This window comes from Poecilia formosa, unplaced genomic scaffold, assembly GCF_000485575.1.
Source record: "Poecilia formosa unplaced genomic scaffold, Poecilia_formosa-5.1.2 Scaffold103, whole genome shotgun sequence".
NCBI classification, from domain to species: domain Eukaryota; kingdom Metazoa; phylum Chordata; class Actinopteri; order Cyprinodontiformes; family Poeciliidae; genus Poecilia; species Poecilia formosa.
Window position 1 is genome coordinate 91,918 of NW_006800042.1, and position 24,233 is coordinate 116,150.

Here is a 24,233-nt window from a genome sequence, read left to right on the forward strand (position 1 = left end):
ACAAAGGCTCTTTAAAACAACAACAAAACCCAACATAAAGCTTTTTTGAGCTCTTTCAACTTGTAAGGCAGATGAATAAATTCATATCACCAAACAAAACTCAGCAAATCATCGACTATTTCCTCATTTTTCTTCTAGAAGAAACTAGTACAAATTTCAGTCTGTGTTACTGAGATTTCACGTGATCCACTAAAACAAAGCAGAGCATAAATGTGAAGGGAAATATTAGATGTTTCATTTTGGTTTCAAACAAAAATCTGAAAAGTGTAGCATGCTTTCCTGTTCAGCCCCCTTGTTTTGATACTTTCTAGAACCGGCTTCTGGTTCAATTACAGCAGCAAGTCTCTACCGACTATTCACATCTAGAGCTGAGCTGGACGATATAAATAATGCATTGCCGATATTTCTCTTTCTCAATTATGCTTCCAACTCCCTCTGTGACCATTAGTATCTTGGGAATTATAATCTGTGTCAGGTGAGGGCAGCTTCTGCTGTGTGAATATTACAAAGTGGATAAAAAAAAAAGGTTGATCAAAGGACAGCTTTGATCAACCTTCAATCTAAGCAGTTGTTTGTGATGTTATTATTGAACACTGATGTTCAATAATCTAGAGAATGAAATTGTTGGAAAATGTCTTTGAAACTCCATTTATATTTACTTATGCTTGTACTTTGACTATACCATTCTAACAAATGAATCTGCTTTGATGTAAAGCAATTCACTGTAGCTCGGCTGTATGCTGACAGGGGAATCTCAAGCCCAAACGATTGCTTTGAGTGGATTTTGTTTAGGGACATCAGAGTAAAGGGGGCTGAATAAAAATGCTAATCACATCTTATGGATTTGCATTTGTTAGTTTTTAAAAAAAAAAAAACTTTTAATTTTCCTTCTACTTCACATGTGTGCTTTGCTTTGTGTTAACGTGTGACATACTTAGCAATACACTTATGAACGGATACGCTGCATCTCCATAGAGCCGCTGGAGGTTGGTCTGATACGACTGTGTAAACCTTCTGGCATGCAGAAACAGTTAAGCTTTTAATTAAACACAATCACAATCATCTTTTGAGTTTCAGAAAGAAACTTCTGCTACTGGGCCAACCAATATCCTCACGCCGCTGCAGTTTTATGCTTCCACATTGTCGAAACTATTTTCTCCAACAAAAACAAAAGCATTTGCTGGAAAAACACACAGAAAAAAAGTGTGTAATTGTGCTCAAAGCAGCAGATTGCAACACACCCACTTCCACCCTAATGGTCTAATTTCATGTAAATAAAATCTGTGCTAATAAACTAGTTAGACTAAACAATACCTAACGGTTTTTCAGACCATGTGGTTTTTGATGTGCTGGGCTAATCGTGTTACATGCCTGATCTTGCTTTTGTGAACGGAAATAAGTGTTAAAAGCACAGGAAAAAGGATGTGAGGAAATAACCTCGAGCAAAAGCAATGATCATAATAGCTTGAAAGAATGGAAAGCAGGGCTGTTTTTCTGATAAAGTAAAAAAAAAAAGATCTGCTTGATTCTAAATAAAGTAAAATGTACATATTCATCATCACACAACGCCATGGGTTACCTGCAGGGCCCTGCTCGCCAGGGGCTCCCTGCGCAGACACGGCCCCCATCAGCAGCGAGGTCTCTGGAGACGTTTCTCCTTTGCTTTGTAGGTGGCGATGTGACGTGCTGCCCGGCGCTGTGAGCAGCTGCACCTGGGACAGTAGAAAAAAAAGAAAAAAAACAGGTCGTTTGATAATATCTTTTAATAAAAAAAGGCCTGTGATCTTGCCCAGTGATTCAGATACGGCTTTCACCTTGGCCTCCAATGAGTTGAGCTTTTCACTCAAAGCTGTGATTCGACTGCAGTTCAGACAACCTGAAAGCCAGAAAGTATGTTTCTTCAGCTGCAGGATGCAGGCGTTGATGCATCTCTCTGTCATCTTGTTTTTATGCAGGAATAGGAACATGTTCACAGCTCTTACTTGAGAGTGCCTCTCCTGTGCGTGCTGGCGGACGGCGTAGTGCGGAGGCTCTCCTGACTGCCTCTTGAGCTACAGCCAGGTTCCCTGGATCTGTGACAAAAGACAAAAACAAAAACAAAAACAAAAAATTTCTTTAAAGTTTAAAACATGATTATTAGATTTGGAAGATTGCATATCCCTGATAAATAGCAGTAAAATGCAAACATACCCTCCCTCTGTAAAATGAAGCCAATTTGCAAATGAAGTGACATAAATCTGATTCTGATTTAACAAACCTCTGAGGTCTTCACTGGCTGTATGCTGCATTTATGCTGGGACAAAATTACACACAGCTTTTCTGCCGGTGACTTCTGAAGGCTATGAGAAGTGTTGTATTTTATTTAGGGGTAGCAGAATAAGAGGAGGACGAATACAAATGCAAAAAAAAAAAAGAAAAAAAAAACCCACACATTTTAGACTTCTATTTGTCCCAAAAAGCCATGCATCAGTTTCCCTCTAAATGCTACCTTGTGTTCTGCAATAAACAATCCCAAAATGTGCAATAAAGTTCGTGGTTGTAATGTGACAATTAAAAACGTGTAAGTGTGCACAGGTCAGTGTGTAGCTTATTCCATCGTGTGCTGTTTTCCATCCATTTGTCAATTTGTCAAATCTTCCCGGGGAGAAAAGAAATGTCGAAATCAACCTTGAGTGCAGCAGCTCGCGCCTGTGCTGCATTTCTCAAAATTCAAACTGCACGCTTGCTGCGTCCTCGCGACGTTGTGCTCCTTTTCCATTGTTTCCTTATGCAGTTTTAATCTGCAGGGTTGGGGACTTGAGGCATGTAAAGAGAAACAATAGATCCCTTTGTGAGAAGAGAATGGGCTGTCTCAGCTCTCGTTCTGTCTCCCCTTCATTTCTACAGAGTGTAGGAGTTTGTGTCCTGAGGTTCTGGGATGTTTTGAATGGGAAGACTTTTTGTGGACACGCTAGACTGATTCCATTGTCCAGGCGGGCTTTGCCCTGGTTGGCCCAGGTGCTTTTAAAACAAATAAGAGGCTGGGTTCAGAACCTCATTAGCCACCAGGAAGCATGTCTTTCCTTTCAGTGCCCCAGCTATGCCAAGTGCTACACTGAATGAAGCTATAAAATAGCACCTGCAGCGCACAGCTGAGGCAATAGAGCCGTACTCCCCTTGAACAGCTTGACATAGCTGCAGATGCCGTAATCTGCTGCAGGAAATCCGAGAGATTATAATCACACCGGAAAAATAAACGTTTTACATAAACTTACAAAGAAACAGCGGAGAGAGTGATCGCCCAAAAGTTTAAAACACAATGCACATGGCTCAGGGTAAATTCAGGCTGCTCCAATTATCCCCACCTCACCCTCACCTTTGTGCTCATGATTTCAGTGTTTGGGGTTGTCGGGCATTTCTCAGCGGATTACATGTGTAGGCAGACTCAAACAATCCACGACTTGGGATTGAAATGTTATGGCATGAGCTCTGCGTGGCCCCCCTTACATGTTTCAGGAACAATATAAACTCTTGCGCCGAGACGAGGAGAACACACATTCAGCCTCCCCTCCCCTCTCGCCCGTCTCGCACGTCGGTCCACATGAGGGAAAGCTGCGGAGACAAAGGGAGGTGTGTATGTGTGTACATGTGCGAGCGCATCCCGCAGAGCCTCCCCGCAGAGTCCGGCTCATGTAGACGGCTGCTTTCAATTACAGAAGGAGGCGATCCGGGCCGGAAATATAGGTCTTACTCCTCCCCCTCGCAACAGAACCTCTTGTCCTTTAGAAGTAAAGAACATTTAAGATCGACTCCCCCCACCCCAAAAAACTGAGGCTTTTGTGGAAGGAATTAGGCTTTGACACAAACACCGCTGCCCTCCCACTCTGCTGCAGCACCAAGACCTGTGAGTTTATCTGCACCTCTGCAGACACAGACAGAGGATCACCGGCACCCATTGCTCTGTTGGCCAACAACAACATCGTTACACCGTATCGGCTCGTTGACCTCGCTGACTAATCGTCCCAACTCAAGGGGTCGAAGAAATGTGATAACGTATTTGACCTGTTCAGGCCCCGGTTACCCCAGCGTCCAATCAGCAACCGAGCCAGAGCTCTTCATTAGAGATACCCCAGCGGAGAGTGCAGCAGGCCGGAGACGGCACCTTTCCTTATCTCGAACACGCACAGAGCGCAGAGATTCGCTTGCAAGCACTTCCCGGCGTGATCTTTGCTCCTGACAGAATATCGGAAGATAACAAGCGAGATGTGAGGGCTCCAAGTTAATCTTTTCCGCTTTCATAATTACTGTGTGTGGTTAAGAAAATATGAAAGATGACTCATGGGGCTGTTGTAGCAAAGAGATTAACCTCCAAAGACGTTAAGACATTGTGTGAAATAAAAACAAGGAAAGTACTGGAATTTAAGTTAAAAAAAAAAAGTACTAAAAATGAGCTCTGCTTCTTTGGATTTCACACACTGTCCTGGAAACTCTGATTGAACTGTTAAAGGTTTGTTCTGAACAAACCCTGATTCTCACTCATTTTAGATAAAGACTTTGTTCAAATTGCTTAAGCGGTACCTTTAAGCTCCTCCTTTTTGAGAGGCGACATATGCACTTTAAGTTTTCCGTTGGAGATTAATGCACACAATGGGGAAGGGGCTCTTGAAGGAAACATTTAACCAGCAGCTGCTGTCAGCAGACACAGCAGAGAGCTCGGTCCTGATCCATCTCTGTCTGGTTGATTAGCTGAGCTCAGCTCTGCAGCATCATTAGTGACCAGGTACTGACAGCCAGGCGAGGAGGAGAGGCGTTTGTCTCTGTCTCCGGGCCAGACGCACTAATGTCTGCTGCTGTCTTTACACAACACAGAGACATGAGGTCTGTTTACATTAAACAGTTGTTCACAGAGAGATCCTTTTTTTTTGTTTCCTCTCAAAACAAGAGATAAATAAAAAAATTATATAGGTCTGGAAACAAATTGAGAGACCACTGCACTGAACTCCACTGAAAACCTCCTGGTTATTCCTCCAAATATTGATTTCTGAACTCGTCCTGAGTTAATACATTAGTATTGTTGTTTCTAAATGATCATGAACTTGTTTTCTTTGCATTATCTGAGGTCTGAAAGCACTGCATCTTTTTTGTGATTTTGACCATGTCCTCTTGTATTCTAAAAGCATTGCTTCCTCATGTTTAATAATGAAATATGAATTAAATAATCATCCAATTTTATAAATGTTGGTAGGATGTAGATGTATAGTAAAGAAACGATGAGAGTTTGGAAAATGACTCTAATGAGCAACACAGATTCGAGTTTAAATCAAAAAGTTTAAACAAACTAGGAAATGTAAAGCTGTGCCTTCATGTAAAGAATTTCAATTTGAGCCAGATGGATTATTTATTTAGCATGGGCAGCAGGACCAACACTTTTCCTCAGTTAATGACTCAGACATATGCCAGCTGGTCCTGAAGCGTGTCAGAGCAGGTCCACCTAATGTTTTCTGTTGACTGGCCTGAGTCGGGTTATCTGGAAGTCGTCCGAAGAACCCAAACCTGCATCTAGACCCCGGTGTTTACAGTTCTTTCCCAGGGTCTTGAGTTTCTTTTATTAGGTGTTCCGCCTAAATGTTTGAACAGACTTCGTCATATCCTGACTTTAGAAGCAAGCGGTCTCTGAGGCTGAAAGCTCAAATTGGGGAGGTTCAGCCGTAATTTCAGGCAAGAAAGAAGCTCCGTCATTCTATAACAGCTGGTCAGACAATTGATCCCCAAGTTACATCCAGACTTCCACAGAGTTTGAGCTGAAAACAAGTGCACCCCACAAGCCAGGTAGCGTCCGTTGTTTTATATAAGGCCGGGTGACGAGCTATAAAAACATGCTGCAAGCAAACCCGCACTGGGACTGAGGCGAGAGTATGCGGGGTCGGAGAGGTTTTCACCTCATGTGCACACATCTCACCTCATCAGTCAGCAACGACGCGCAACATGAAGGAGGGAGACTCGCCGTAGCACCCAATCATCACCTTCCACAGAAACATAAGTTACTTCCAAAGCAAACATGAATGAAACACGTTTCATCTGGTTACTTCACCAGTAATGGATATAAATGTTAGATACATCTGTGGATGTGTGTACATACGTATTCATGCATTCAACCACTAACGTTTGGGTAAATGTTGAACCTTCACCGTATACGCCAATTTCAGTCATCAATAAGGTTCTGGGAAGCTTCTGGCTAAATATTTAGCTACTCTTGACTAAACATTTAGCTACCCTGGTTCACTAGTTTAACGGTTAGACCTGGTTAGACAAGCTAAATGTTAGAGGAACATGTTTTCAACGGGCTTTGGAGAGGCTCGTTAGGACATTTCTCATCCGAGACGTCACAATCTGAACGCTACTTTCATCCACATATGAAAGGAATTTGTTTAGGAAGTTCAGCAGCAAATTAAAGAGAAGTAGGATGAAGATTCTTTTTATAAACTGGAAGATGTCGCTGACCACAGTGAAGCAATGTGAACATTGCCGTGGATTGATAAGGTGCTGAAGAATAAAAAAAGCAACTGCTCCAAAATCGCCAAATTCAAGCTAAGATTTGGTCCTTCTTACATGGACAAACCAAAACGTCCTTCAGGAGGAAAAAGCTACGATCACACCAGGCGAGTGTTGAGCTATTTGGCAAGAAGTCTGTTTGTCGACGTCACAATAAGGCTTTCTACACTAAGCCAACTAACAAGCATGGTGGTGGCCACATCATGCTATGGGTCTGTTTTGCTGTCAGTGGTGTTGATGCATTTCACAAAGAGGGTGAATTAAATGACACAAAAGACCACTAAATTAAGAGGTTGACGGTTGAAATATGGACAAAGCTGATTATTTGAAAAGGACAACGCAGATCGAACTGGTTTTGGAGTAGCTAAAGCCAAACAACAATGAGCTCTGTGAATGAAATCTGCATTAAAACTGGGTCCCTGCCAGAGAAGTAACTAGTTATCTGCCAATTCTGCCAAGAAACATGCTCAAATATTCAACCATAATAATGCCAGTAGGATATTCACGACAATAAAAGTGTTTTTTTTTTTTTTCCTTCTTCTGTACACATTTGAGATCGTAGGTTTCTCACCTTGTGTGGATCAGAAAATAAATCCACTGTGAATTTAAACTTCTGCAGACATTTTTCTTTTAAAAAGTGTGGTCATTATTTTCCCAGAGTTCAAATAAATCATTAAAAGTCCCAAAGTGTTTGCTGCATACATGATGAACATCTGATCAATACGTCAAGTGTCTGTAAAATGTACAGCCATTTTTTAGCCTGTTTTCCAACTGAATCAATTTACTTCAGAAGATTTATCTTCTTACTCACTATAAATATCGTCAGCTTTCTAAATTTACATTCGTTTTTTTCTACACTTTTTTGATTTGCTTATGTCACAAGTCAAAAACAAGAAATTTTTTGCCTTTTCTTGTAGATAAATTGAATTCAAAAAACCAAATGCAGAGCTTTTGCCTAAATTCAAACTGTTTAAATATTTTAGTAGCCCCTCTTTGACAACTGAAACTGAAATAGGAAAAAGCAGTCTGGTGGTTAAGCTGAATGTTACATGGTGTCTTATGTTGCGTACAAAATTATATAAATAAGATAATTTCAACTCTAAAATATTTGGTTGCGCACATCGCTTGCAGAGTTTCAAAACATCTGCACCCAAAGAAAATAAAACCGACTAACTGTACATGCTGGTGTTCACTTTCCGACCGTCTGCTCTGCAGTGCTTACATCAGTCTTTGCAGCCCATCCAGGTGTGCTCACACACACAGCCTCTAATCTTCCACAGGAAAAAGGAGGGTCTCCAGCCTTTCCTCCCTCCTCTCCATCGAGCTGACTCTACCTCACCTTTTCCCTCACTCACTCTTTCTCCACTCTCTCTGTTTTTCCAACGCATTCCTTCGGTGATGCTGATGTCAGTGACGGGCGTCTCAGTCTGACCGGCCCTCCCGAGCAGGAACTGGGATGTAATTACACAACAGTGTAACGGTGCTTCCTGCTTATTAGATTCCCCCAGCAAGTTTCACCATGGAAAAAAAAAATGTTAGCAATCTACACAACAGACAGCAGGACCAGACAGTCTGAAATACCTGAAGGGCACTTCTAGTTAGTAATTACAGGCAAATTGAGCTTTGTTTGAGAAGCACTCTCCACCTTCAACTCTAATTACTGGTCAGAATTGATCTGCTTCTTCTGTTGGGTCTCTGTTTGTAGCAAGATGTTGCGGAAATTGAAGAAGAGGGGCTTTAGGTTCAGAAAGAGTCATAAAAATATTTTTACACCATAGAGCAAAAAAAAAGAAATGGAAATGATTAAAAAACCTTCATGTTGTCCATATGTTATTAAAAAAAGAAAAAGAAAGGAAAAAAAAAACCTCAACCCTTAGATGCATTGTTAAAATGGAAGCGGTTCAAACTCTGGCATGACAGCAAACATTGCTGCGGTTTGTGTAGCGTGGCTAAAATTAGTGGTGGGCGCTGTCAAACTGCAGCATGCGGATTTGACAAACAATCTGGTCAGGGCGGGCTGCACAAACACAGAGGCTGACACTCCTCACTTCTATTAAAAATGGCACAGCACCTCAGAGGCTCCTCCTGTACAATCCCTTGGTGATATTCATCTGGCTTCTCATCCAGAAACATCCAAATGTTGCATCTTTTCTTTCTTGGGACATAAAACAGGGCACAAAAGCAAAAAGTCCTACTTGTTAAAACTATCCATACGCCGACGGTGCATGTTGGCGTAGATGCTGTGTGAAGGTGTCATTCATCAGTCAGATATTCATTTATACAAACCACTTAGCCTCAGCCTGAACCTATTTCTACTCTAATGGTAATAACAGTTACAGTTAAAAAAAAGAACCCTAATTAAAAATGAAATTTTACAGGCCGTTTTGAAACACCCATTCATCCGTCTTATTGTCGTCCACTTTTCCATATTAGTTCACGGGAGCAACAGCTTCGTGAGGGAAAGTCGTGTCTTTCCAGCAAACTTCATTTTGGTGGATCCCAGGAGGTTCCTGGACGCGAACCCCGAGTCTGCTCAGGAGTCTCTTCACACTTACTGGGATGCAAGATGTCTGAACCGCCTCTACTGACCGCTTTGGATCAATGGTTCGAGTCCCTCTGTAGTTCCAGCCTCATTATGGAGGGAGCTCATTTTAGACATTCCTGTCTGGGATCTTGTTCTTTTGATAATTATCCAGATGGACCGGTAAGTTTGAGAGCTATGCCTTTTTTGGCTCAGCTCGTTTTTCACAACGAAACACGGAAGCAGCGTCATCAGCGATGCTGCAGACGAAGTCCCGCTTGGGCTAGAAATCTCCTGATCCATCGCTGCTGAACAGGATACTTTAACTCCTTTGCTTGAGGCAGAGACTCATCTCCAGATTTATATTTGGCTTAACTATGTGCTAGAAGTTCATAGCTTGAAGCAACTAGAATCAAATCATCTTCCACAGATACACAGCAAATTTGGAAGTGTTCCATCAACTCCTACAGAGTTAAATTCAACACTTTGAAAGTGTCTATATTCGTCCACTGGTGTAGAAGTTACACTTTTGAAAGTGTTATTTGTGATAGAGTTGAATCAACACTCACAGTAGTTGAAATCACATACACTTCAGTGTTAATCTACCCAACAACTAGTGTATATTGTCAAAAGTTAACACTATGAACGTGCTAATGTAACACAGAACGGTGTAAAGTATATATTAACATAGAAATCTGAGTTTTGAAATAGTACTGGCAGGGTGTGCTGTGGTGGCACAGGGGTTAACATATGGAGGCTCTAGTTTTCAATGTGGCTGTGGTGGGTTCGCTTCCTGGTCTCCCCCTGCTCTCATTACCCACTTTTTTTTTGTCAATTTACTACCGAATAAAAGCCACTAGAGAAATTAAAACTTTTTTTCCCCCAGAAACTACAGGCCATCAATAATCTCCAAATTCATTTTAAGACATTAGATGCTACAAAAACACCAGCACCATTCGCAGAATATAATTTACTTTTATTTCAAAACATCAAACAGCACTGACAGCAATATACAACAAAGATCATACATTCATGGTACTTTGCACTGAAGGTGAAGTGTGCTTTGAAAGTTCATTGGAAGCAGCCATAGATGGTCATGTGATCACTGATGGTGAAGTGTCTTTGGTGCTGCTCTTGTTTTCGCCAACATGAAGGAGGAAGACTTCCAGTCTGGAAGGAAAAACAAGAAATACAGCAGAAACATTAGGATAATAAATAAATATTTTAAAAAGAAGTGTGAGCAAAATTAATCAGACTCACCTCTGTGTGTGTCACTGTCATATTCATTCAAATTACTCTCCCCATCTGGTTTACAAGATAAAGCATAAAGAAGTCAGAAATAATTACTAAAGAAATTAGTCAGCTTATAGAAAACATTTGGACAGCATTAAAAGTCGTGCCAACCTGTCTGAAGAAATGTGATGGAGTCACCATAACAGGCTTCAGTCACCAACATGACACACTAACAAAGATAAAACATTTTGGCAGTTTTTAGATGTGCCACAAGTACAAAATACCAGAGTCAAATGCTTAATTGCCTCCTCATTGTGTAGATATGTTCTACAGAGTCCTGCTAATCACCTAATTATTGTATTCAGGTGGTGCAGCAGCGGCACATCTACATGTTGCAGGACAGTGGTCCTCCAGGACTGGAGTTTGACACCTGTGGCATAGATCAAGCCAATGGTCCAGCACAGCCACTCCCCCATTTTGCAGTCTACAGCCAAAAACTTAAAGAAAACGACCCCGCAGCTAAATAATGTTAACTCAAATGGCCTCCAGATTTTCCTGACAGTTTCGATGTTTGGTTAAGATAATAAATAGTCATATATACAGTGATATCCAAACAAATAAACGTACGTTAAGCGAACTATGTATATGAATTGATACTCTTGTGTAAACGGTAAAATAATGCCTCCATAAAAAATAGTCAAAAACATGATCATTTTAACATGAAACTTACCTTGTTATAATAAGCTCCAGACAAGACGCCATACTGCTGCCTCCGCTCCTCAGGCAAACATGTGACGCAGTAGCGGAACAAGACGGCGTGGGCCGGGGGGCGGGGCTAATGACCGGGCCCAAATAATAAAGCTCATGATAATTTAACTTTACAACATGGACATGCCCGCCACAGTGGAGCTAACAAGTTTCATCACCACAGAGAGCGACTATGTCATTTTGAAGTAAATCTGACATGAAGTACAACAAACCAAGAGAAGAACAGAAACACCAGGCTACTGATGAAACAACACAAATTCGAAACATGTTAACGTAATCCATAGAAATGCTCTTGCTAGTTTGCCATTTGTTGCCAAGTGACTGATGATGACGTTGGTGACAAGCTGTACCCAGAATGCACCTGGAGACAATAAGGACGATTCATTTGAAGTTTTGTGTGTCATAAAGTTAAATATAAGAGTAAAAATAAAGCCAGTCATGTGGCACAACATTTTATTCAATATTTTACACTCACTATGTCACTAAAATCACTCAGTCTGGTAAGGTTTTAGCAACCATGAGTCAACAATGGGACACCCTACTATATAAGCTACTGGGGTATCTTACACAGACTTTAGCAGGAGTTAGCTCTTCATTACAGTTCACATTAGATGTCATAAGGAAAATTTGGATCCCTGAAGGCATGTTCTATCTTGTGGGTCCCCTGTAGGTCCAGGCCGGGGGCCTGCTGCAATCCCCACCCTATCCTGTCTGTTGCTCCTTCCCTGATGTGATGTCACAAATATGTTACAATTGTGGGAGGAACTGAGTGTTGATTTAGACTGTTGGAGTTAATTTAGAAATCAACATTTTTGTTTAACTCTTTGCAACTCCTTAATGAGTGTTAGGGAAACTAACACTCATGTTGTTGAATTAACACTGTATTTTTAACATACAACACTTGCACTGGAAATCTGACACTTCCAAATTTGCTGTGATATGAAGTTAGAAAACAAGCAACTCAGAAACTCAAATTTGTTCCAACCCCCACTGGGAAGAAGCTTGGCTTTGTGCAGAGAAGATGGAGACAGTTCCTCAAAACCTACACAGGTAACCCATCGTCTCACAAAGAGGGAAACATAAGGCTTTTCTACACCCATAAACACACGTACGGACCGGGGGGCTAAACTCCCATGAACCCCTCTGCATGTGTGTTTTTGTTTCAGCAAGGAGGCTCAACTGTAATTTGTATTTACCGTTTCCATCAAGGGTTAGAAATCTACAAAATCTCTGTATTTTGTTACTGCCACTGATTTTGTAACAAAGTTAGGCCTGGGATTGATTTCGCTTCCTTTCTGCAGATTAGCCTCCTTTCTTTTTGTTTCTTTCTTGCTTGATTCCAAGCAAACGCAAATAACTCCTCCACAGAAAGTACATCTGTTTGTTTTTATCCGAGCAGTAAATAAAACCGTGCTCCAACAACGCAGGTTTTCTCTTCCTCATTTTGGCCGCACCAAACGCGAGCATAATCAAAATCTCTTCTGGTTACGTTTGATTTTTCTTTTGAATTAAAAGGGCTTTATTATTATTATTATTATTAATAATAATAATAATAATAATAATAATAATAATAATTTATTATTATCCAGAACAGAACCAGCCTTCTTTATCGGCTGGTTCATAAGAGGCCTCTGGCTCTGACGCTGCTGCCTCAACAAATCACGGCAGAAGCGATGAAACTCTCAGGGGTTGCAGATCTCCGATCTAGCAGATGAAAACTGTGATCCTGTCTCAACAAGGTTGAAGCTAAAAGTGCAAAACCTTGATTTCTAATTCTTTTTTGTTTTCAAGTAAAACTGTGAAGATAAAAAATTAAATTCGTCTGAGGGACCATTGAGTTACAATTTCTGTGACATAAAATAGATATTGTATTATCTCTTTAGAACCCAAACCAGTTCTACCAGGGTACTGGCCCCTAAGGGCACCTGTCTAAAACTGTCCATGACTGCTTATGCAGTATTTAGCAGAAATAAGTTATTTTTCCTCGAAGGCAGCAAATTCAGCAACATCTACTTCGCATGCTGATGAATGCAGTAATTTTTGATAGGCATATTCACATTAGCGTGGCTAATGCTAAGCTTAAGTAGCTTAGCATTAGCCATGTCTCTCATAAAGTGGAGACATTTTTCCATCTCCGTTCCAACACTGAGCGTATTGCTGTAATACTCGATATTGTAGAAGTGGCTCAAAAGTCTTTAGTATTATTTATCAACAATTCAAGATAACACGTTCATTCATTGCGAACGCTGAAGCTCTCTAGATCCAGGCAGCTGAGAAATTACTCAAATAGAGTCACCGAGACTAAAGCATCTAAACAAACGGCTGAAAAGACTAAACAGTGAAAGATGTCGAACTGACCAACTGCAATGACGGTAACAGCAGAACATCATGTAGAGTTTATACGCCACTGGCCTCTGCGAAAACATCCTGTAAAAATCCTGGCAAGCAGACGTCTCACTCCGACCGCGATGATTACCCAAACAGGAGTTTACACACATTCGGGCTCCCAGACTGAGCTGCAGCCAAGCAGCGAGAAGGCCAGTTTACAAACTTTTATCTAAACACTCTGCCCCATGTCAAGCGCTGGTGCTGAGTGAGTCAAGAGTTTTCTCTCAGTACGGACAAGTTAAGTCCAGCACACAGCTCGTTTATTCAAGTTTGGTCTGAAAAAGCATGTTGCCACGTCGACCAAATGTAATTTCCCCACTGCGGTGTGATTTGTATGTGAGAGCATAAAAAGGTAAACGCTTGCTAAGTGAGACCTTTAATAGCCCGTGTATTTTCACTGTTATTACCTGCGTAAATAACAGAAACAACGGAGTCCCCTGCAGAAAAGAAATCCATGACAACCAAATACAACGCTCCAGTTAAATAACACCGACTGTGCTGGTAACTAAACTCATCCATCCTGAGCCAAAAAAAACAACTTTTAAACTGAAAGCTGGGTCAGCTCCCCTTCTGGATGATGTCCTGCTTCAATAGCAAACCGTAAACCTGCCTCTGTCTCCAGGGCTACAAATGAACTGACTGCAGAGCACATGTGCGGCAAGAAGAGGTCCAAATCTGTCATCACTTCTGTTTTAGTTATCCTTAAGATTCAGCGTCTTTCAGCGAGTATCTTTTGTCCACTTCCCCAACCATAACAAATGATTTGATCCTCGGTTTAGCCCTACTAAGACCGGATAAAGTTGCGGTGAAGGTATCCGGCGAAGCTCTGAGGGCTTGTCCCACCGGACATGTTAAGATGCAGCAGTCAGAAGAATCCAAGACTGCCCGGATGTTACCCTGCTTCACACTTGAGAGAGATGCAGAGGAATCTGTGAGAGCATGCGATCATCTCCTCATTGTAAATATGTCTGTCTGCCAACATAAGCAGCGTGCAGAAACAAAAACTCCCCAGAGAGTTGAGGGTCAAGCATGAACATGTTTTATTTTAATCCGCTGGTGAAATGAATTGCGCTGGGCGATGATTTCGTTGCTGATGGACTTATTAAAGGATATATATTTTTAGAACCAAAGCCTTAGTCGATGGGTACACGTTTGTGAAAATCTACAAAAGTTGCAATCGTTATGTTTCTTATCTTGCCATGTGTTTTATTATCTAACTGTGTGTGTCTTTGGGTGAATGGTATTAAACGTGCAGCATCCCAATGGGTCAGGGCAGAGTACGTTTCTTTTTGCCATGGTGTCAACATCCTGTTTTCTGGTTTTGCACCTTTAATGGTGATCTCCAAAGTCAGACCTGGAGAGACGGCATCCTGCAGGTTTCAGTTCTTTCCACCCGAATCCAATGATGGTTCAATAAAGGCCTCTGCAGAGTATTAACATGCTGAGGACGTAGTTGAGCCTTTTAAATCATCTGATGTATCCAAAACTGGCAGGACGACGGCCTTTGAGGACCAGATCTGGACACTCAGAGTTCGCCATAGACAAATCTATGACTGCCTCTAAGATAAACCAGAAGGTTCATTTCCTACATTTGATTATATACATAATGGAAGTGTGAAAAAATAGAAGAAATCACAACACTGTAAGTCTTTTAACCAGAGACAGTTTACCTACAAAAGACAGAGAGAGAAAAGTTATTTCTTGAAAGTTTGTATCCCTGATGTTTTTGTAACTTTCGTCGTTTCAAACTAAACGCTTATGGGAGTCGGCTTAAATAATAGACAGCGACAAGATGTCTGGAATCAGTTCAGGCTGGAGGAGAGTTTGACGCCAGCTCCATCAGTTTCAGGTTGGGCTGCTAGACTTTCATCTTCAATTCCATGAAGGAGTCATTTGTGTTTTCTTGCCAGACGAGGACATTTTGATCTTGTTCGAAGCAAGAAAAGAAAAATAAAATGAAACTTTTTGCTATACGTAGGTTATTGCCTCGTATCATATTGTCTTTATTGAACCTTTAGTATTAGGAACCACAAAAAGATTCCCCGACAGCAGATTGATTCCTGCATTAATGCGAAGCAGACATGGCGTCTGGTCAGCGAAAACAAACCCAGCTGTTTCTAAGCATCAAACCTGCAGGTTGTTGAAAGACATCCTCTGTTTTGGATTTGCTTAAGGTTTAATACACACAGGAAGATGTGACTCAACAGCGGGCTCTTAAAACCTCTCACCTAGATTTTGCTCATCTTGCCTCAAATGAAAACCTTGTGAATGCGAGATAAGAAGAAATTGAAGCATGGAGTCCTCACTAAAATCATTTAAAAGTAGCAGCAAAGAAATAAAAACGGAATTTATTGGGTCAGGTGATCGCACCGACTGATGATCCGTCTCTCTGCCTCGCAGTCACAGATGTGAAAGATCTCAGAGCGGCGGCAGAGTGCCAGGATCAACATCATGACCTCCGAGCTCCAGGTTCTGTGAGGGATTGATGGTTCTTGTGCATGCTGCTACTGCACAAACCTCACAATGAGCAGCATAATGCAAATGCATGCATTATATAACTGAGAGAGTGGCCACTGAACTCTGCATAACACATTTATTACCTTGATACTACAGGGGCCACAATTTAAATGGAATAAAGTCATTGTTGCAATAGGTGCCGTGCATGAAACCGGTTTCCTATCGACGTATTTGGAAACTCTTTTCGTTGACCTGATGTAGATTTTTGAGACAAAGACCATGAAGCTCAGAGAGAATCGTGACGTTCTCATCAATATTTAATAATATAACAATATCATGTTCTCCGTATATCGTGCACCATTAGTCGAGACTTTCGACGTGCTGACAAGACAGCGCCTTTGTACTCACGATTGCTTGGAGATGCACACAATCCCACTGGAGCAGAGAGACTGCAGCTATAATTAAAGACAGCGTTTAGCTCTCTCCTTCTAGAAGCAGTAGAATATCAAAAAAATGTGTTCAGGGGAGTGGTACTGGGATCACACCAGATGTGGATTTAGCTGCCGCTAATTTGTGGACTGCAGATGTTCCTAAAGCTGTTGGAGGATAAAGACATCCATTTACATAAAAAGGAATTAAAAATAAAGCCCTGACATGATGCAAGCTTGTCTGGATCTCTGCAACAGGATTCATCATATATGACTCTTAAGCCATAATAAAAAGCTCTGATTGTTTAAGTGCTTTTACATCTTACTGGTTTAAATACATTGTGGTCTGGTTTTATTGTAACGAATGTGAACTTGAACCTCTCTCTGCGTGAGGTTTAGTCAAAGCAAACTGATATTTCACTTGTAACAAGACATTTTTTCCCACATTACAAGCGAAATAATCTGCCAGTGCAACTAGAACTTACAGCATACAGAACAAAGCTCCTGTATGTTGTTGAAAAGTTACTTCTAAGTTAGTTTTGTCTCAGTTTACCAAGGTATTTGCACTCATAAATTTCATTCTTGATTTTAGTGATTGATCTCTTCAGTTTGTTGGCATTTTTTCCTGAAGTGTTCGTCTTTGTGTTGATTTGAAACATATTCTAAATCAACATACAGAGATCAATTGTTTTTATTAAATCTTCATTACAAAAAATATTCATCCTGTAGACTGACTTGTAAACAGCAAAACAGCTCAATGCAGCTTAGCTTAAAACCCAAAGACATTATTTAAAGGTTTTCAGAAAGAAACTGCTCATTCCTCACGCCACACACATAAGTTTGACAACAAATCATTTTCTAGGAGATCCAAATGAAAGAGACGTCATTTAGACCCGTCAGCTCTGATCGGTGCTAAATTTGACCCATGTTCCAGAGTCTCTCTGGGGCTGAAATCAGAATTTGGTCCAAAAGTCAGAATACGAGCGCAGCAATCAAACGAATCCACGTGTATAAATACTCCAAAAGAACAAGGGAGTCAATGACTGCGTGAAGCCAAGCTCCTCTCCGTCTAATCCCTGGGTGAATGGTGCACTGTGCGCCAAGCATTCTTCTATGGCTTTTTGGAGATTAGACCCCACTTACTTCCAGCGAGCCCCGCAGGGTGGGATCAAAGCTGGGTGAGCTTTGTGGGCTCCTGGGGATGTCTGGGGGACCGACAGTCAGTTTTTAGGTAGACTTGAAGTGAAATCCAAGACCTCAGCCGAAAATATGAGCGGGCGAAGCAGGACGCACACACCTGGCTGGAGGTTCATGTTGCGTTAATCCATCTGAGCGCTAACTGGCCCTGCACTGATTGATGTAGGAGTAAAAACTTAAACCAAAGCAGTGAAGGCGATATGCGGCGCCTCGGCTCAGTGAGGTTACACAAACAGATGGGAGATTTTAATCGTTTCTCTCCTTTGGGTTTGGTTCACAGTTTTGCAGAAGTATTCATATTTTTGAACTCTCCCCAACCCCCATTTAATTACACTACAACCACACACTTCAATGCCTTTTATTCGACAGACCAGTCTCTGTATTTGGCCCTTCTGAATCAAATACAAAGACCACCATTCAGCTACAGCAGCAAGTCTTGTTGTTTCTTCAAACTTTCACATCAAGAGACTAAAATCTTTGCCCATTCTTCTTTCCAAAGCAGGTCAGGCTCAGTCATACTGGCAGGAGAGCAACTGTGTCTGTGCAGAATAAGATTTACATCTACACTTTGACAAGTATATTCTAGCACATTAACATAGTTTTATTAAACCATTTCATTCTACATAGGACTGTGTATTTAGGGCTGCTGTTCAAGGTCTAAATTTCTTGCCTGCTTTGTTTTGCCCACATAGTCCTGTATGTACCGTATTTTCCGCACTGTAAGGCGTACCGGATTATAACGGGATCCTTCAATGAATGGCCTATTTTAAAACTTTTTTCATATATAAGGCGCACCGCATTATAAGGCACATAGAATAGACGCTACAGTAGAGGCTGGAGTTACATTATGCATCCACTAGATGGAGCTGCACTAAACGAAATATCAACAAAACAGTCCGACTCCGGTTGGCGAGGAGAGCCTTCCGCTACTGGGCCGGGGCGTGGCCGGACGATGGTCACCCTTCTCCGTTCGCGCACAGCATGTTTGTGGAGAACGTGGTGCTAAATGACCTGCAGACGACCTGATTCTAGACGGTCGGTAGGTAGATAGGTCAGTCAAACTTTATTAACAAACCAGCGTTCTGACAACTATCCCAGCATGCACCGCGCGCGCTTCTTCTTCTACGGGTGAAAATGAAGTCGGCGACTGCTTACCGTAGTTGCTAGACCTGTTGTGGCTCAATATTGGTCCATATATAAGGCGCACCAGATTATAAGGCGCACTGTCGGCTTTTGAGGAAATTGAAGGTTTTTAGGTGCGCCTTATAGTGCGGAAAATACGGTAGTTTTAATTATCTCCACATCAGGTCCGACCGTCTTCCCGCTCTCTGCAACATGATGCTGCCTCCATATTTCAAGGTGCAAATGGTGACGTGTTTGTGTCCTTCGACGTAGAAAATGTTGCGTGTTTGCTAAAATATTCAATTTCAGTTAAGTGTGTTCTCCACACAGCTTCCATCAAACGTTTTTATTATTTTTATTTATACACTCTTTTTTCTTGCCACTCTTCCATAACTGGCGCAAAGGTTTGTTGCCTAAAAGACTAATTGCTAACTTATCAAACAGATTTTCCCACCTGAGCAGCGTATCTCTGCAGCTCCTCCCTATCACTGATGTCTTTGTTGCTTCTCTGATTAATGCTCCACTTGTGTGGTCGGCAAATTTAGGCAGACTGCCATACCTTTGTACCCTCTCCACTTTCACATGCTGGATTAAGCGGCAATCTGTGAGATGTTCAAAGTTTGGGGTTTTGCTCTGTAATCCATTTCTGCTTCAGACTTCTCCACATCTTTCCCTCTGATCTGTCTGCTGTGGCTCCTGGGCTTCATGACGTTGTTTGTTCACTAATCAAGCCACTGAGGTCTTCAAAGAATAGCTGTATTTATCATGTGGTCCAATCAAACACATGGATTTTATTTCATGGTAACAGAGTAAAGAGCCTTATACACACATGCCACACTTTATTTTTATTTGCAAAGAATAGTTAAAACTATACATAATCCCCCCCCTCCCCACCGTGTCACAGTCGTCAACACTTTGTTTTGGTCCATTATTGTAGCATCACAATAAGTGAAATTAATGGGTTTGAATGCACGAGCAAAGAACAGAATGAAGAGTTTTCACCATGAAAACAGATGAAATATGATAAAGTGAAAGGCAGTTTGGACTTTTTCCAGCCCAACTGGCTAAACATACATCCAACAAGACAAGACAGACAAAACAGACGTGCCGTTTGATCGGCAGCGACCTTCGAACACCCAAAAAGATCCACTCAACGCATGACCTTTGCCCCAGGAGAAAAGAAAACAGGACGTTTGCCTGAATCTATGAAGGACAACAAAAACAAAGCGGAGGAAGTCTGTTTTCTTCTCTTCTTTTTTTTTGCAACAATATAATCTGTAAATCTTTTTAAATTAGGAAAACAGCTCCGGGCGAGACCGTCGCACAGGGGGATAGTAAACAGCCCAGGAATACAACAGAAGGAATTAAAAAGACTAACGTTCAGGAAGGCCTCAGGGCACACCGAAAATAAACCGGCTTTGTCCTCAAACATGTTTAACTATTAAAAGGGATTTAGTGTGTCTGTGCTCGTGGCGTATTCTGAGACTAAACCCACAGCAGGAGCAGATACGCAGCGGACCAAAAGATGAGACTAATTACAGCTTGTTGGAATTTTAAAAGCTCATCTATTTATAGTCGAACCGTTCTGCAGCATCTCGGTCCTGATGACACACAGCAGCATGAGGCATGTTTCAGTAACTACCAGGAAACAAACGAACAAAAAAAAAAAAAGAAAAGAAACATAGTAAAAGAAAAACTGTCCTCCAGAGGACTTCAGCACCACACAGACAAACATAATCACAGCTTGGTAAACACGGACAAAAGGCTGATTTATCTTGACGCTGCATCTCTGCTCTTCGTTCCTTCAGCACAAAGTGGAGGTTTATTACCCACGGAGCTTGTTTGTTCGCCTCGTGAACCGTCTCTAACAGGTGTATTTCTGCATCGGCAAGCGCTCGTTCTCTTCGCTCTATCTGGAGCGGGTCCAAGCCCCACGCCCTCGTATCAAAACACAGCCACAGCTCCTCTGATCTGGGCAGCGTTAACTCCCAACATGTGGTTCTGTCTCATGTCTGCTTCCTCTTGACAGATGCAAATAAAATGGGCCCTTATGCACTCAAGCCGGGGACTGTGGATTGTTTGCATTTCGCACCATTGGAGATAAGTGTGCGTGCTCTACAAAGGGCCGATAAGCCAAAGAGGGCCATCCGGAGCCGAGTGCCGCAGTCGACAAAAACACACACACACACACACACACACACACACACACACAGGAGACAGCTGACGTTTCACTACAATTTACCGAAAAAGCAGGCGTAAAACAAGATGAATGACTGACGCTTTCCGCTAAAAAGGTTTCATGAACTACAGATAAGCAGTCTGTTTTTTATATGATCAAGTTTTCATGTTGTTCTTCTGCAACTTGCAAAAAGGTTAATACCATTAGAGTTTTTGGTAACGACACGTCCACAAACTTTGGTGTGTTTTTAGTAGATTTTATGGGATAGGTCAACACAAAGTGGGGCATAAGTGTGAAATGGAAAAGAAAATCGGCATGGTTTTTAAAATTATATTACAAAGAGAAAGTCTGAAAAAGTGTGGTGTGCATTTAATGCATCCCTTTTTTTACTCTGATACCCATAAAGAAAATGTAGCAACTACGAATCCAAATATAAAGGAAGGAATGTGGAGAGAGTCTTATGACAGTACATTTTTAACTAAAAGTTTAAAGCAGGGTTAAATTATATGTCGTGCACTTTACAAATCTTAATAGAGGAAAACCATTGCTTAAAGAAACTAAATATTAATGCTGTTTTTGTTTCCTACAAACCATGAAAAGCTGGGAGAGACAAATCCCAAAAACACTCACATCTGCAAAAGATTGCTGCACAAAATATTGCCTACGGGGAGTTTAACACAAACGCATCAAACTTTTCAGATTTTTATAGGAAATAAACATTTTTAAACCCATCTGCCCTTTCCCTTCACTCCACAAGTCTACACTGCAGTGAGTTGGTCTCTCCATTGCATAAAATCCAAATAAGTAGTAATGAATTTTGTGATCATAATGTGACAAAATGCGAAAAAGTTTACTAGTGCAAGGCACGACATCTTAGGTGTGATCCTGAGGTAGGAACCAGCAGCGACGGATAAAGTGAGAACAAAGCTTTAAGAAAGAAAACAGACCCGAGTTTTAAGAACCGCTGATTTACACAAGGGTACCTTATGCTTCAAGGACAGATTTACTAAGTGTGGAATGAGTTATGCTCCGAACTGTAGAGCAAGATGTAAGGGATTTGGATTTGTGCTCTTTTTTTTGGCAGAGGAGGGATGGGGCACTGAACGATTCAGTGCAGGAAAACCGTCAGGAGTCCGGCGTTCGCATTAGTTCAGGGCCAACTCTGCCTGTGCCTCGGTGCCAAGCGAGAGTCGCTGCCAGGTGATGGACTGCAGTGACGTTCGTTCTCAGCCACTCGCATGCTAAGAGGAGAGATATCGTGGACGCATTAATTCCCCCAAACCTGCAGTTAATTGCCTCTGCAGCAAATCACAGAGACAGACAGATGAGAAAACTGTTGGGGAACGAAAAGGGATTAAAGATAAGAGCACAGATGAAATGTGGGGAGGATGATGGCGTTTCCCTTCACTTCAACCTGCACTCTTCTTCCACCTCGGCAGAATGAGGGCCTTATCTCTGAAAGGCTCTTGAGCACCACATGCCCACTGACAGAGCTGACTGCTGTGCGAATACTTGCGCGCAGCGATGAAAGCATGCACACATGCAGAGAGGCTGCCGTGCAGGAGGATGGGGGCAGATCAGAGGAGATCTGAATCTCGCAGAACCATCTCAGCAGCTCAGCCCAAACAACAGCCAAACAATGCCGGGCCATCAATCACGCCTTATCCTTTTAGCTAATAAAACAGACTGTGTGATCGCAGTTTTCAGGTCAGCGGGGGTCGACCGGCCCCGCGGGGACTCCGTCAGGGGCTGACGTGGTGGATGCAGCTCTTATCTCAGCAATGCATTGTAAAAGAACACAGGCTCCTCTTCAGACTCCCCCCCGCTGGTATTCACACATTTTTTTTCTTTTTTTTTTTTTTTTTTTTGTCAAAAGCCATTATTCACTCCCCTCACATGCACATGGATGAGAATCGGCTGATTGAAGACGTGGAAAACTTTAGGACAAAACTGCAGAGTGGACACATAAGTAGAACCAATATGCAAATTAAGTTGCGGAAACTTCCGGGAATAGAAATCTATTTTCTTCTTTCTAAAAGTCTGGTCTGGGAGAGAAAGGCACTAATGAGTAGGACAAATTTATTTTTAATAGCTCACCAAAGTTTCCAGCCCTGAATAAAACAAAAGACTTAAATTCAACAAACAACTAAGAGGTCAGAGATAAAGAAGTCGGGATGGAATAGATTAGTTTCCAGCTTGTGGCCTTCGTTCTCAAACTCTCAATCTTTTTGTTGCTCCACGTACGCAGCAGGTGAAAAACCAAAGGAGACGGAGAGTTTCAGGAACAGTTTCCCTGTTTCCGACTCTGGAAGTTTTTAAAAAGCAAATGGAAACACTTTTCTTTCCCCAGGTTTTGATGACATGATTTCATTGTGTTTCTTGTTTGTTTTATACCATTGGGATACAATCAGTGCACACTAGACACCTTATCAAACTATAGAGCATCAAGCTTTTGATGCAAATGTGTATCTTTTTTGAAAAAGGTGCCACAAGAATCAGAAATTTTGCACCAAACAGAGAGAGGCTGAAAGGTGTCCATAATAAAGTGGCCAGTGAGTGTCATGTTTAGGCCTGTGTGTTTCTGGCAGGATGAGAAACTGTGTGACAGCAGCTGAAGCAAGAAAGGAATCTTAACTAATGTACAGTCAGCTTGTTTTTAAAATCTTCTCTCCTCTATCTGCCACCTTTTCAACTTTTTCTCTGATTTTGACTTAATGCATGATTTTAATCTGTGAAAAATAAATGCCATCATAGTCCAGCATTTCACAACATCTAATATTTATTTAGATTTATTTAGAAGTTCTGTTTTTTTGTGTGTGTTTCTTTTTAAAAACATGCGACAGAAAAACGTGTCGGGAAACACTTACGTCATAACCTGTAAAACTTCAAAATGTGTGATTAATGTCTTAAAAACCAAAAGCCATTTTAGTGTTAAAAACTAATGAGGATATATCACTACAAGAATGTTGAAATGCTGACACCACTATGAACCTAAATAAACTAAATGAAACAATTCATTAGATTATGAATCATGCTGAATTTGGCATTTTAACCTCGTACTCTAATCACCAGGAGAGCATTAATCATCACAGTTATGTTATTCCAGAGATCGTATCATCAGTTAGATGGACGGTCACGTTGAGACGCAGTGTAAAGTGAAGATAGTTTCTTTATTAAGAGTTACAGGAGAAAAGTTGCACGTTTACAGCAAACGTTTGGTCTTAGTGGCCCTTTGTGGTATAAATCATGTAAATACGAGATCCCCGTGGTGAGAGGACTGTAATCCCTCACGGCCGTCCTTTATGCAGCAGCAGCAGAGGTGACATGCAGAGCCCCAAGCTCCAGAGATCACCTCTCCTTCTGCAAGGGAGCAGAACACTCACACACACACACACACACACACACACAC

At 41.6% G+C, this 24,233-nt stretch overlaps 1 protein-coding gene across 6 annotated transcripts in view; it reads right to left on the bottom strand.

Moving 5' to 3' along the window:
- emid1 (EMI domain containing 1) overlaps positions 1 to 24,233 on the bottom strand; it is a 63,158-nt gene that overhangs the window by 15,511 nt on the left and 23,414 nt on the right. For all 6 annotated transcript variants that reach the window (XR_001662975.1, XM_007559116.2, XM_016674908.1 and 3 more), the window contains exons 4-6: positions 1,983 to 2,072; positions 1,815 to 1,876; positions 1,580 to 1,712 (exon numbers count right to left, since the gene is read on the bottom strand). Coding sequence is in view for 5 of the 6 variants with exons in the window: in XM_007559116.2 (XP_007559178.1) it covers positions 1,580 to 1,712; positions 1,815 to 1,876; positions 1,983 to 2,072 (285 nt within the window). In the remaining variant the exon portion in view is untranslated. The remainder of the gene's footprint in view (positions 1 to 1,579; positions 1,713 to 1,814; positions 1,877 to 1,982; positions 2,073 to 24,233) is intronic.